Source organism: Mesoplodon bidens (assembly GCF_964165515.1).
Source record: "Mesoplodon bidens genome assembly, chromosome: 8".
Lineage (NCBI taxonomy): Eukaryota > Metazoa > Chordata > Mammalia > Artiodactyla > Ziphiidae > Mesoplodon > Mesoplodon bidens.
Window position 1 is genome coordinate 65,939,800 of NC_138165.1, and position 14,161 is coordinate 65,953,960.

General features: G+C 36.0%; 1 protein-coding gene across 2 annotated transcripts in view; it reads left to right on the top strand.

Annotated features, from left to right (window-relative positions):
* ITGAV (integrin subunit alpha V) overlaps nucleotides 1-14,161 on the top strand; it is a 93,616-nt gene that overhangs the window by 45,833 nt on the left and 33,622 nt on the right. For both annotated transcript variants that reach the window (XM_081242102.1, XM_081242103.1), the window contains exons 7-12: nucleotides 7,280-7,405; nucleotides 8,270-8,314; nucleotides 9,069-9,112; nucleotides 9,200-9,256; nucleotides 11,733-11,785; nucleotides 12,185-12,387. In XM_081242102.1, coding sequence (XP_081098228.1) covers nucleotides 7,280-7,405; nucleotides 8,270-8,314; nucleotides 9,069-9,112; nucleotides 9,200-9,256; nucleotides 11,733-11,785; nucleotides 12,185-12,387 — 528 coding nt within the window. The remainder of the gene's footprint in view (nucleotides 1-7,279; nucleotides 7,406-8,269; nucleotides 8,315-9,068; nucleotides 9,113-9,199; nucleotides 9,257-11,732; nucleotides 11,786-12,184; nucleotides 12,388-14,161) is intronic.

Below are 14,161 nucleotides of genomic sequence, written 5' to 3' on the forward strand. Positions count from 1 at the left end.
CCAAACACAGTAACATAAGCAAAATGAGAAGGCAGAAAAACACACAGCAGGTGAAGGAGCAAGATAAACACCTACCAGACCTAACAAATGAAGAGGTAATAGGCAGTCTACCTGAAAAAGAATTCAGAATAATGATAGTAAAGCTGATCCAAGATTCTATTTCCATGATCCATAATCTTGGAAATAGAATAGACAACATGCAAGAAACAGTTAACAAGGACCTAGAAGAACTAAAGATGAATCAAGCATCGATTAAAAACACAATAAATGAAATGAAAAATACTCTAGATGGGATCAATAGCAGAATAACTGAGGCAGAAGAACGGATAAGTGAGGTGGAAGATAAAATAGTGGAAATAACTGATGCAGAGCAAAATAAAGAAAAAAGAATGAAAAGAACAGAGGACAGTCTCAGAGACCTCTGGGACAACATTAAACGCACCAACATTCGAATTATAGGGGTTCCAGAAGAAGAAGAGAAAAAGAAAGGGACTGAGAAAATATTTGAAGAGATTATAGTTGAAAACTTCCCCAATATGGGAAAGGAAATAGTTAATCAAGTCCAGGAGGCACAGAGAGTCCCATACAGAATAAATCCAAGGAGAAATACACCAAGACACATATTAATCAAACTGTCAAAAATTAAACACAAAGAAATCATATTAAAAGCAGCAAGGCAAAAACAACAAATAACACACAAGGGAATCCCCATCAGGTTAACAGCTGATCTCTCAGCAGAAACCCTACAAGCCAGAAGGGAGTGGCAGGATATAATTAAAGTGATGAAGGAGAGAAACCTGCAACCTAGATTACTCTACCCAGCAAGGATCTCATTCAGATTTGATGGAGAAATTAAAACCTTTACAGACAAGCAAAAGCTGAGAGAGTTCAGCACCACCAAACCAGCTTTACAACAAATGCTAAAGGAACTTCTCTAGGCAAGAAACACAACAGAAGGAATATACCTACAATACCGAACCCAAAGCAATTAAGGAAATGGGAATAGGAACACACATATCAATAATTACCTTAAATGTAAATGGACTAAATGCTCCCACCAAAAGACACAGAGTGGCTGAATGGATACAAAAACAAGACCCATATATATGCTGTCTACAAGAGACCCACTTCAGACCTAGAGACACATACAGATTGAAAGTAAAGGGATGGAAAAAGATATTCCATGCAAATGGAAATCAAAAGAAAGCTGGAGTAGCAATTCTTATATCAGACAAAATAGACTTTAAAATAAAGACTATTAGAAGAGACAAGGAAGGACACTACATAACGATAAAGGGATCGATCCAAGAAGAAGATATAACAATTGTAAATATTTATGCACCCAACATAGGAGCACCTCAATACATAAGGCAAATACTAACAGCCATAAAAGGGGAAATCGACAGTAACACAATCATAGTAGGGGACTTTAACACCCCACTTTCACCAATGGACAGATCATCCAAAATGAAAATAAATAAGGAAACACAAGCTTTAAATGATACATTAAACGAGATGGACTTAGTTGATATTTATAGGACATTCCATCCAAAAACAACAGAATACACATTTTTCTCAAGTGCTCATGGAACATTCTCCAGGATAGATCATATCTTGGGTCACAAATCAAGCCTCGGTAATTTTAAGAAAATTGAAATTGTATCAAGTATCTTCTCCGACCACAATGCTATGAGACTAGACATCAATTACAGGAAAAGATGTGTAAAAAATACAAACACATGGAGGCTAAACAATACACTACTCAATAACGAAGTGATCACTGAAGAAATCAAAGAGGAAATTAAAAAATACCTAGAAACAAATGACAATGGAGACACGACGACCCAAAACCTATGGGACGCAGCAAAAGCAGTTCTAAGGGGGAAGTTTATAGCAATACAATCCCACCTTAAGAAACAGGAAGCATTTCGAGTAAACAACCTGACCCTGCACCTAAAGCAATTAGAGAAAGAAGAACAAAAATACCCCAAAGCTAGCAGAAGGAAAGAAATCATAAAGATCAGATCAGAAATAAATGAAAAAGAAATGAAGGAAACGATAGCAAAGATCAACCAAACTAAAAGCTGGTTCTTTGAGAAGATAAACAAAATTGACAAACCATTAGCCAGACTCATCAAGAAAAAAAGGGAGAAGACTCAAATCAATAGAATTAGAAATGAAAAAGGAGAAGTAACAACTGACACTGCAGAAATACAAAAGATTATGAGAGATTACTATAAGCAACTCTATTCCAATAAAATGGACAACCTGGAAGAAATGGACACATTCTTAGAAATGCACAACCTGCCAAGACTGACTCAGGAAGAAATAGAAAATATGAATAGACCAATCACAAGCACTGAAATTGAAACTGTGATTAAAAATCTTCCATCAAACAAAAGCCCAGGACCAGATGGCTTCACAGGTGAATTCTATCAAACATTTAGAGAAGAGCTAACACCTATCCTTCTCAAACTCTTCCAAAATATAGCAGAGGGAGGAACACTCCCAAACTCATTCTACGAGGCCGACATCACCTTGATACCAAAACCAGGCAAGGATGTCACAAAGAAAGAAAACTACAGGCCAATATCACTGATGAACATAGATGCAAAAATCCTCAACAAAATACTAGCAAACAGAATCCAAGAGCACATTAAAAGGATCATACACCATGATCAAGTGGGGTTTATCCCAGGAATGCAAGGATTCTTCAATATACGCAAATCAATCAATGTAATACACCATATTAACAAGTTGAAGGAGAAAAACCATATGATCATCTCAATAGATGCAGAGAAAGCTTTCGACAAAATTCAACACCCATTTATGATAAAAACCCTGCAGAAAGTAGGTATAGAGGGATCTTTCCTCAACATAATAAAGGCCATATATGACAAACCCACAGCCAACATTGTCCTCAATGGTGAAAAACTGAAACCATTTCCACTAAGATCAGGAACAAGACAAGGCTGCCCACTCTCACCACTCTTATTCAACATAGTTTTGGAAGTTTTAGCCACAGCAATCAGAGAAGAAAAGGAAATAAAAGGAATCCAAATTGGAAAAGAAGAAGTAAAGCTGTCACTGTTTGCAGATGACATGATACTATACATAGAGAATCCTAAAGATGCTACCGAAAAACTACTAGAGCTAATCAATGAATTTGGTAAAGTAGCAGGATATAAAATTAATGTACAGAAATCTCTGGCATTCCTGTACACTAATGATGAAAAATCTGAAAATGAAATCAAGAAAACACTCCCATTTACCATCGCAACAAAAAGAATAAAATATCTAGGAATAAACCTACCTAAGGAGACAAAAGACCTGTATGCAGAAAAAACTATAAGACACTGATGAAAGAAATTAAAGATGATACAAATAGATGGAGAGATATACCATGCTCCTGGATTGGAAGAATCAATATTGTGAAAATGACTCTACTACCCAAAGCAATCTACAGATTCAATGCAATCCCTATCAAACTACCAATGGCATTTTTCACAGAACTAGAACAAAAAATTTCAAAATTTGTTTGGAAAAACAAAAGGCCCCGAATAGCTAAAGCAATCTTGAGAACGAAAAACGGAGCTGGAGGAATCAGGCTCCCTGACTTCAGACTATACTACAAAGCTACAGTAATTAAGACAGTCTGGTACTGGCATAAAAACAGAAAGATAGATCAGTGGATCAGGATAGAAAGCCCAGAGATAAACCCACGCACATATGGCCAACTTATCTTTGATAAAGGAGGCAGGAATGTACAGTGGAGAAAGGACAGCCTCTTCAATAAGTGGTGCTGGGAAAACTGGACAGCGACATGTAAAAGTTTGAGATTAGATCATTCCCTAGCACCATACACAAAAATAAGCTAAAAATGGATTAAAGACTTAAATGTAAGGCCAGAAACTATCAAACTCTTAGAGGAAAACATAGGTAGAACACTCTATGACATAAATCACAGCAAGATCCTTTTGGACCCACCTCCTAGAGAAATGGAAATAAAAACAAAGATAAACAAATGGGACCTAATGAAACTTCAAAGCTTTTGCACAGCAAAGGAAACCATAAACAAGACCAAAAGACAACCCTCAGAATGGGAGAAAATATTTGCAAATGTAGCAACTGACAAAGGATTAATCTCCAAAATTTATAAACAGCTCATGCAGCTCAATAGCAAAAAAACAGACAACCCAATCCAAAAATGGGCAGAAGACTTAAATAGGCATTTCTCCAAAGAAGATATACAGACTGCCAACAAACACATGAAAGAATGCTCAACATCATTAATCATTAGAGAAATGCAAATCAAAACTACAATGAGATATCATCTCACACCAGTCAGAATGGCCATCATCAAGAAATCTAGAAACAATAAATGCTGGAGAGGGTGTGGAGAAAAGGGAACACTCTTGCACTGCTGGTGGGAATGTGAATTGGTACAGCCACTATGGAGAACGGTATGGAGGTTCCTTAAAAAACTACAAATAGAACTACCATATGACCCAGCAATCCCACTACTGGGCATATACCCTGAGAAAACCATAATTCAAAAAGAGACATGTACCAAAATGTTCATTGCAGCTCTATTCACAATAGCCCGGAGCTGGAAACAACCTAAGTGTCCATCATTGGATGAATGGATAAAGAAGATGTGGCACATATATACAATGGAATATTACTCAGCCATAAAAAGAAACGAAACTGAGCTATTTGTAATGAGGTGGATAGACCTAGAGTCTGTCATACAGAGTGAAGTTAGTCAGAAAGAGAAAGACAAATACCGTATGCTAACACATATATACGGAATTTAAAAAAAAAAATGTCATGAAGAACCTAGGGGCAAAACGGGAATGAAGACGCAGACCTACTTGAGAATGGACTTGAGGATATGGGGAGGGGGAAGGGTGGGCTGTGACAAGGTGAAAGAGAGGCATGGACGTGTATACACTACCAAACGTAAGGTAGATAGATAGTGGGAAGCAGCCGCAGAGCACAGGGAGATCAGCTCGGTGCTTTGTGACCGCCTGGAGGGGTGGGATGGGGAGGGTGGGAGGGAGGGAGATGCATGAGGGAAGGGATGTGGGAACAGATGTATATGTATGACTGATTCACTTTGTTATAAAGCAGAAACTAATTAAAAAAATAAATAAATAAACTTAAAAAAAAAAATTAAAAAGTAAAAAACAACAACAACAAAAAAAAAGAATGATTTCTTTGTGTTTGGGGAGTTTTTAAAATAGAGGATCTTATTAAGTTTCAAAAGAATATATTAAACTGGCATTGACGATTGATGTAAAGATAAAACACTACATTCTTTAGTCATTTTCTGAGGACTAATAAAATTACCATTTGAACAAATGTATAACAGATCATTATTTTCTGACAGTTTGAAAATAGGTAACTATATCTGCTTATTTTCTTAGTTTATTATTCATTTATCATTAGAGACACATTTATTTAGTCAATATAGTCACATGTTTATTTTCTTCTAAAAAGTGCCATTTACCAGATTCTGTTATTCAAGCATTGGCAATATTTGGAAGAATTGGAAAATCTATGACTATATTGATTTGCAAGTACTTTCTGATTCTGAATTTTACTTCTGTATTCTGCACTCTGCTTTCTTTACTTGCTTCCTTGTAGGAAAACCCATGCTTTTGCTTTATAGAAAGGGAAACTAAAAAAAGAGATTTGCTGAAGGAAAACAGGATGGAAGGAAAATACGAAGTAATGAGAATTGGGAATAAGTGAAAAACTGGAAGGGATGGCAAAGGAGAAAAAGAAAAATCAGGCAAAGAGGATCAGTATGAGAAACATACTAAAACTGAAAATTTTGAATTTCTATGAATTGTACCTCTATTGGAAAATGAAATGATTTAGGAAACTTATACTTGAGTTTTACAGTTTTACAATAAAAATTAAAATAGCAGTTCTGACTCTGTGTAAGAAAATAGATATTAATACTTTCTAATTAGCTATAAAACATGGATTTATTTTTCTTCTTTACTGCTAGGTACGTCATTCAGTGGTAGGGAGGGAAGTGTCTGATGAGCATGTGAGGGAACCAAAGATAGATTTTGTGATTCTCAGTCAGGACTCCTTGTTAACTCTGCCTTTTTAAGAGACACAGCTGTGAACATGTTTAAATGACTTGTTCTTTTAATACCTTGAGTATGCACAATGTATGCATTCCTGTTTATTATAAATTAGGACAGATACTATTAATATTATATTCACTAGAGATTTATTATAAATGGTATATAATATGTAACTGAAAACTCAGTGACTGGGCGGAGAATATTTTGTTTTAATAAGATTAAAATCAGCACGTTTCACCGTGAATAGGTAAGATATTAGGATGAATTTTTCTATAGATCTCAGAATTGTCTCTGTAAGAATAGAGAAAATGATAATGGTGTTTTATTCCAAAGACATGATAAATTTTCCTGTGTTCTTTGATTCAAGAAATATTTAATGAATCCCTCCTATGTGTTAGGTACTGTTCAGGCACACAGGGTAAAGTAGTGACCCAGACAGAAAGTGTTTCTGCCCTACAAACTCGGCTTATGTGACTGGAAAAATTGGAACAAGATTAATGTCTTTAGCTATTATGATTTTCTTTCTGAAATAGCAGAAATGAAGAGATTATTTTTCATATGTTATGGAGATGGCATTTGATAAATCAACCTTTCTTGGGGCAGGGAGGCAGTCGATTTTTATGTAGTTGTCTGGATTTCTTGTGTACTTAATAACTTAAGGTTGGGAAGAAAAGTGAACTCACTCATTCAGGCTGCTTTCATAAAAGTGTCCAAATAACTTGTTAAAAAAATCAGTTTAACAAATTATTATGAAGGTAAAAGTAATTATTTCAGTAGATTTTTCAAGTTCTAATTTGAAATTTGGTTTGGAAACAATCTTTGATTTTATGATTCCATTTATTGATTTATTTATTGATTTATTTATTTTTTTTTGAGTGAATTAAAACTAATTCTGCATTTATAAATTTTTGGTTTTTAGCAGAGACTAATTTTAAGTACTAGCTTGAATAGAAATAATTGTGACTTAAAAAATAATCAAATTTCAGTTTTAGTATTATGAAAAGAGTTATTTAAGGCTAATAATTAGAAAGACATGTCTAATCTATTTTCTTTCATGCAGGTGCTATCCATCATCTACGTCATAAAGTTCCCATTAGAAACTTGTCATTTATTTTATATATTTTTTTCAAGTCCACACATTTCACATTATAATTTATTTTATGTATTTATTTCAGGTCAGCTCATTTCAGATCAAATAGCAGAAATTGTATCTAAATATGACCCCAAAGTTTATAGCATCAAGTATAATAACCAGTTAGCAACTCGGACTGCACAAGCTATTTTTGATGACAGTTACTTGGGTAGGTAAAATCAAAATATGGATTCATTTTCTGGTGTGGTGGATTTGTCCTGTATTTACATATGCTGCTTTCAGTAGGAAAATCTTTTATGTGAAATAGATTAAGATTTTCTTAAAATATAAGGAACATATTTGTTATGAGTACTTAGGTTATGCTGTATGTCAGTAACTGAAATTTAAGAGCATGATTATTAACACAATGATAATAATAATAGATAACCTTTAAGATATGCTTGGTCCATCCTGGGCATTGTTCTAAGTGCTTACTTGTATTAACTCATTTAATCCTCACAACAGGTCTATGAAAGTGTACTACTGTTTTACTCCCATTTTATTGATAAAGAAACAGGCACAGAGAGGCAAGATAATTTGCCTAAAGCCCCTCATTTGTAACTTGCTCTTCTGAGATTCCAACACAGGCAGTCTGACTCCTGAACGTTTATTCACTATGTTAAACTACAGTTTTGGTTTAGGATTTATTAACTTTTGTTCTCTCTCTTTAAATTTCTCATATTCATTAAACCAAATATACATGACAGAAGTAGTATTTTGCTGATTGAGAAAACCTGTTATTTGTTGCTTCTTTATGATGAATGCAGATTTACCCTGTTTTTAACTGACTCCTTTGTAAAGTTGATAAAACAGGTTTATATTTCTAACAGAGATATACTGTTTAAGTATTTAACTCCATTATTTTCTTTAAGATGTATTTATCACACACATATGAATCTATTACTTCTAGAGGACAAAATATTACATAATTAAAGGAATTACTTGAAGATATTTTCCAGGAAAGCTTAGTCAGCAAGTACGCTGAAGATAACCAGTCCTGCCCTGATGGTGTCTTACCTTTGGTTCCCCTTAGGTTACTCAGTGGCCGTCGGAGATTTCAACGGTGATGGCATAGATGGTATGACGCACTTGAACTATATTTAATCCTCTTTAAAAAAATTAGACTAAGCATTTGAAACAAGTGGCATAGAAAAATTTCAGCAATTAAAGAATTTTGAAATTGAGCTTATTCTCTGGTAAACTTTCTCTAGCAGCCAAGGGGGCTGAGGGCCTCAGTGACCTCTTGTCTGCTCCTTGCCAGCCCCCAGCACTTCAGTTATTTCTTCAGCTCCTTCATTCTTGATTTCAGCAGATTCAGTTCTCTTGGAGAGGCATAGTTTAATAGTTTCTTCTTTCTTCAGGCCCGTAATTTGTATCCTCCCAAGCTCTGTCAGTGAAGCTGTTACCCCATCCTCTCTCTGTTCATCTTCAGAGCTCAACCTGGGGATCCTAGACTCTACCTGATTTTAATCACATTTCTGTGCCACCTCTACCCTGTTTCACTTTGCTCTGAATTATCTTTCATTACTGTATGTTTAGCTTTTCTTCATTCTTAAGCCCTTTTCTCTTGTCTCTTCTCTTTCACAAGGCTGTGAATGCCTTGAGGGCACACATGTATTTATTTGAGGTTCTCAAGAATCTTTCCATGTTTCGTAAAGATTTGATTTTGTGGTTAAAAAATGCTGGGGTCATTTATTATGGAGTACCAAGTTTTTAAAATCTCTTGCTCATTGTCTACTGAAATAACACTTAAAGCTTTCTGACATAACCACTTATTCCTGCAGTTGCCAATACTGGCCTTAAAAATGAGTAATTAAGTTTTTTCTTTTCAGACTTTGTTTCAGGAGTTCCAAGAGCAGCAAGGACTTTGGGAATGGTAGGAAAGTTAAAAGGTGTTTTCTAAAAATATCTGGGTTGTTTTATATTTTACTCTATTTCATATGCTTTTGTTTTTCCTGCGCAGGTTTACATTTATGATGGGAAAAACATGTCCTCCTTACACAATTTTACTGGAGAACAGGTATGCTTTTAAAGTGTTGTGTTGGGTTTTGTTTTGTTTTCTCATTTAACATTTTAACACCAGCACTTCCTAATGTCTTTAAAACTTTTCTTGGTAATATTCTGATGGTTTAATAGTCAATATATAGTACCTGTTTAATATTTGATATTATAGATGTAAAATAAGCTTTAAATATTTCTCCTTTGTTTTAACCGAAGTGATTTGTTGAGGTAAAGACTTTTGTAATTGCCCTAGTAGCTTTTTTTTTTTTTAAAGGGAATGCAGAATCAAATTACACACATACAAAACCAAAAAATTCCTTTTTCCTTGCTGATGACATTAAATTCTCTTTTAAAGAATGATCTATGCCTTTTAATTTTATTAGATGTAAAACAAAGCATGGCCCAGATGTGTTTACTATAGATATTACAAGTAAACTTCATTTGTGCTACAAGAAATAAAACATTCTTCAGTTAAAACTTAGTACTAGACATTCTCTACAATTACAGGCATTTTATAATATTCTGTATTGTATGACTCAAAGATTGAAGTGGTAAATTAGTACAGACATACCTTGTTTTACTGCGTTTCGATTTATTACGCTTCATAGATTCTGCATTTTTTACAAATTGAAGGTTTGTGGCAACCCTGAGTGGTCAGATGATGGTTAGTATTTTTTAGCAATAAAGTATTTTTAAATTAAGATATGTACATTGTTTTTTTAGACATCATGCTATTGCACACTTAACAGACTATATAATATAGTGTAAATGTAAATTTTATATGTATGGGAAACCAAAAAATTTGTGTGACTCACTTTATTAGGCTATTTGATCTGTTGTGGTGGTCTGGAACTGAACCTGCAATATCTCCGAGGTACATCTGTAATGATAAAGGAAAAATTAATCAATAGGTAGAGAAAAAAGTCTCCTAGTTTACGGATCTGGGATTTAAGCCCACTTCTTGTTCAGTTGACTCTGTTGGGCTTTGTGAGAGGATTGATAGGATGGGAAACTAGACCCGAGGTCCCCAGTAAACCTCTTCCCGTTTGTGTGGTGGTCAGGGTTGACACCTGCAGTTGACAGCCATTAGGCTTGTGGCAGGGGTGGCTGTCCCTTTGTGCTGTTGTGACTTCTTCATCTCAAGCAGCTTCTCCTGTCAGATGACCATGTGTGTCTCTGGATCTCATTGTACTTGATCCTTGATGCTTTCTCTGTTCCTCCTCAGCTCTTTTGTGGGGGGAAGCATGGGCTTTCCATTAGGACAGACCTGGCCTCTCACTACTCACTGCTACATTGGGCAAGGTGTCTCCCACTGTAAATCTGGTGGCTCATGTATAAAAATAGGGATACTGGTACCTTGCTCATGGGGTTGTGGTGAGAATCAAAGGAAAATATTTTAGTGATAATACCCAGGCCAAGACTTGGCTCAGTAAATGCCATCCTTTCTTTACAGTTTCAGACCTGATGCCCTGAGAGCCCAAGGCCCAAGAATAGTATTCTGTTAAATTCCAGTCAGCACTTCATCATGGTACCCCAAATAGAATGCACTTGATTACCTTGTGATTGAACACAGATTGCACTTTTCATTTTCTCAATTACACTGTATAAATTCAAAATAGATTAACATATTAATCTCCCATATCATTCCCTCCTGATAGCTCAGCTAATCAGATTTTGGAAGCTTTGCTAACTTTACTTTTTTTGGTTTGTTGACTCATCCTTCATTTTAGTTTGTCTTTAATCTGTCACCTCTCCTAGTTTTGTATGTCAGAGTCTCTTTAGAACTTTCCTTTTTCACGTGTATTTCCAGCCAGGCTGCTCTGTCTGTGATGGCCAGCAGTCTCCTGTGGTGGGGAGAGGACATTCTTTCTCCCTCTGCAAAACAAGCCCAGGATAAAACCAAGTACATTTGTACTGTGTGTAATTCAAAAGCAAAACCACTGGCACATAGTTGATTGAGATGTGAAACAAAAATGAATTCCAGTCTCTATCTTTCCGAACAGTAATTTCTTTAGAGTTGTAGTGGTTTCACATAGGAAGAACCATTTATGACCTATTAATAATTATTATTTATTATTTTTACTGCATAGGCATCATTTATAACTTCTTGGGTTCGGTTGAAACGTCTGTTTGTGACTGTCTCTCTTTCCGGTAGTGTGTTTGTCTGGCATGCTTTGGGTAAGTGGAGAGGAAGGGAGACAGTAGGTGGGGCCCTGGAAGGAGGCTTGATTGTACTTGGACTTAAATGGCATGTGCTGAAGACACCGAAATGATATCCATGGGCTATGTCTTGCCAGTAAATCTAGGAGAGTATACAAGCCTCATTAACTGATTGTCATTGTTTTGGTAGGATAAACAAAAGAAGAAATTTAGATTGAAGCACTATATGCAGAGAAAAAAAATAACCCTTTCTATTTGATAAATATACAACAAATATTAACTGTCTCAACGAGTTGGATGAAATGTAAACATTTCATTTTCATCTTATTATCCAGATGGCCGCATATTTTGGATTTTCTGTCGCTGCCACTGACATTAATGGGGATGAGTAAGTTTAACAAAATGTTTCCAGAAACAGTTTCCTCTGTGTTTACGAGCTTTACTAAAACTAAACATTTTTTCTTCTGTTTCTCGCTCCCCTTCCTGCTAAGCTTTCTATTTAAGGAACCGATTTGAAGCAACCTTAATCACGAATACTAGAAAACCTTTATGTTGTTAATAATTTCTTTCAATAGCTTTTATAATATGAAGGAATAAAGTAACTTATGAATTACTCATAGTTTCTTAAAAGAGCTGAAGGCAGGTTTGAATTAGAAATGATCATTTCAAGTGTGGCTATGCGAGCTGTAGAAAGAGGAAAACCTGAGTTTTAATAAGAAGGAAAATGATTATTAGTAGTCACATGGAATTCGATCTTGCTTTTGGTGAAACAGATTATGTTTTTTAGTTACGCAGACGTATTTATTGGAGCGCCTCTCTTCATGGATCGTGGTTCCGATGGCAAACTCCAGGAGGTGGGGCAGGTCTCAGTGTCTCTCCAAAGAGCTTCGGGAGACTTCCAGACAACCAAACTGAATGGGTTTGAGGTCTTTGCAAGGTTCGGCAGCGCCATAGCCCCTTTGGGAGATCTGGACCAGGACGGCTTCAATGGTAAGGTCAAAGTTTATAACAGCTGTGTGTCCTGATTTTCTGTGTCCGCCTGGAAAAGTCCTGTACCCCACCCATAGAAGTTCACATGAGCAAACCTCCTTCCTGGAAAGAGGGATTTGAGTGACACACCAGGTTCAATGACAAGTTGCTCGTTTTCCTTAAAAATCAGAGCAAAAGGCCTTCCCTGGTGGCACAGTGGTTGAGAGTCCGCCTGCCGATGTAGGGGACACGGGTTCGTGCCCCGGTCCGGGAGGATCCCACATGCCGCGGAGCGGCTGGGCCCGTGAGCCATGGCCGCTGAGCCTGTGCGTCCGGAGCCTGTGCTCCGCAACGGGAGAGGCCACGACAGTGAGAGGCCCGCGTACCGCAAAAAAAAAAAAAAAAAAAAATCAGAACAAACTTTTCAAAAATTGATTCTCATAAGTTATTATTCATGCAGCCTCAAATTAGAGCGTCAGAGTGGTTAATTTAAAAAAATTTTTTTATTGGAGTATAATTGATTTACAATGTTGTGTTAATTTCTGCTGTACAGCAAAGTGAATCAGTTATACATATACATATATGCACTCTTTTTTAGATTCTTTTCCCATATAGTTCATTACAGAGTACTGAGTAGAGTTCCCTGTGCTATATAGTAGGTCCTTATTAGTTATCTATTATATATATAGTAGTGTGTATATGTCAATCCCAATCTCCCAGTTTATCAAAGTGTTTCATTTTAGAAAGGAGCTTGCATTCCCAGGGAGCCCAGTGTGAGCTGGTGATTTTCTGTGTCTCTGTCCTGCTTAGCGGCAGTGCCCTCTGCTGTCCATTTGGATACAAGTGTAAAAAATGCTCCCAGGCATATTGTCAAGGCAATGCTGACCCTAATGCATCCCTCAAAGGTATTATTTGCCACTAATATTTTATTGTTGTGGCTGTCCAGAATATTCTGAGGGAGGTTATATCTCCCTTCATGGGGACAAGTAAAAAGGTATAAGCTCAGTGTTTTATAATAGTCCCATTTAAAAATTTAATTAATAGCTGTAGATATCTTTAAAAATCAAAGTTGGCTTCTACTATAGAGTGAAATACAGATTACAAATTACCAAGTTTTTTTTTTTAGAAGATTACCAAGTTGTTTTTTTTTTTTAAAGAATACTGCTAAAAACCTTTCTAGAGGTCACAAAATGAAGAATTGAACTGTTGGTGTGTTTGTATAATCAACAATATATAGGGATATGCCCCTGAAAATGTAAAGAAAGTTATAAATTAAGATGAAAGCTTCAGAAATGCAGATGACTCTCAAATCTCCCAGTTAGTAGTAGAAAAGGGAAATGTTTGTTTGGCCTCAAGACCCCACTCCTGCCTTGTGGGTAGTTTTATGTCACACTAGATGTGTCATCTCTCACCCTAGAAGTTTTCATTGTTAGTGAAAAACTACTCAAGGGGACATTTTGCTTCCTAAAATAGTCTTAAAGATTTTTTACCACCAAGAGAACTTAACATAAATCAAATGGAATTCTGGTGTAAAGTTCAACATAGAACTGTAAAAGAATACTATAGAACAGACCAAATCACTACTTATTGATAACAAAGACTACCTAGAAAACACAGGGCCAGATTCGAGGTTCTACCTTGAACACATTTGAGTTCGTTGCTATAGCTGGGCCTGTCTCCAGGTGTTTTGGTAAAGCCTGGACGTGTTTGCTGTCACCTTGTCTTGAGGATATTCCACACACTTTAAAGAATGTTTCTTTAATATCAGGATCCAGATAACATCTCATCCTGTTTT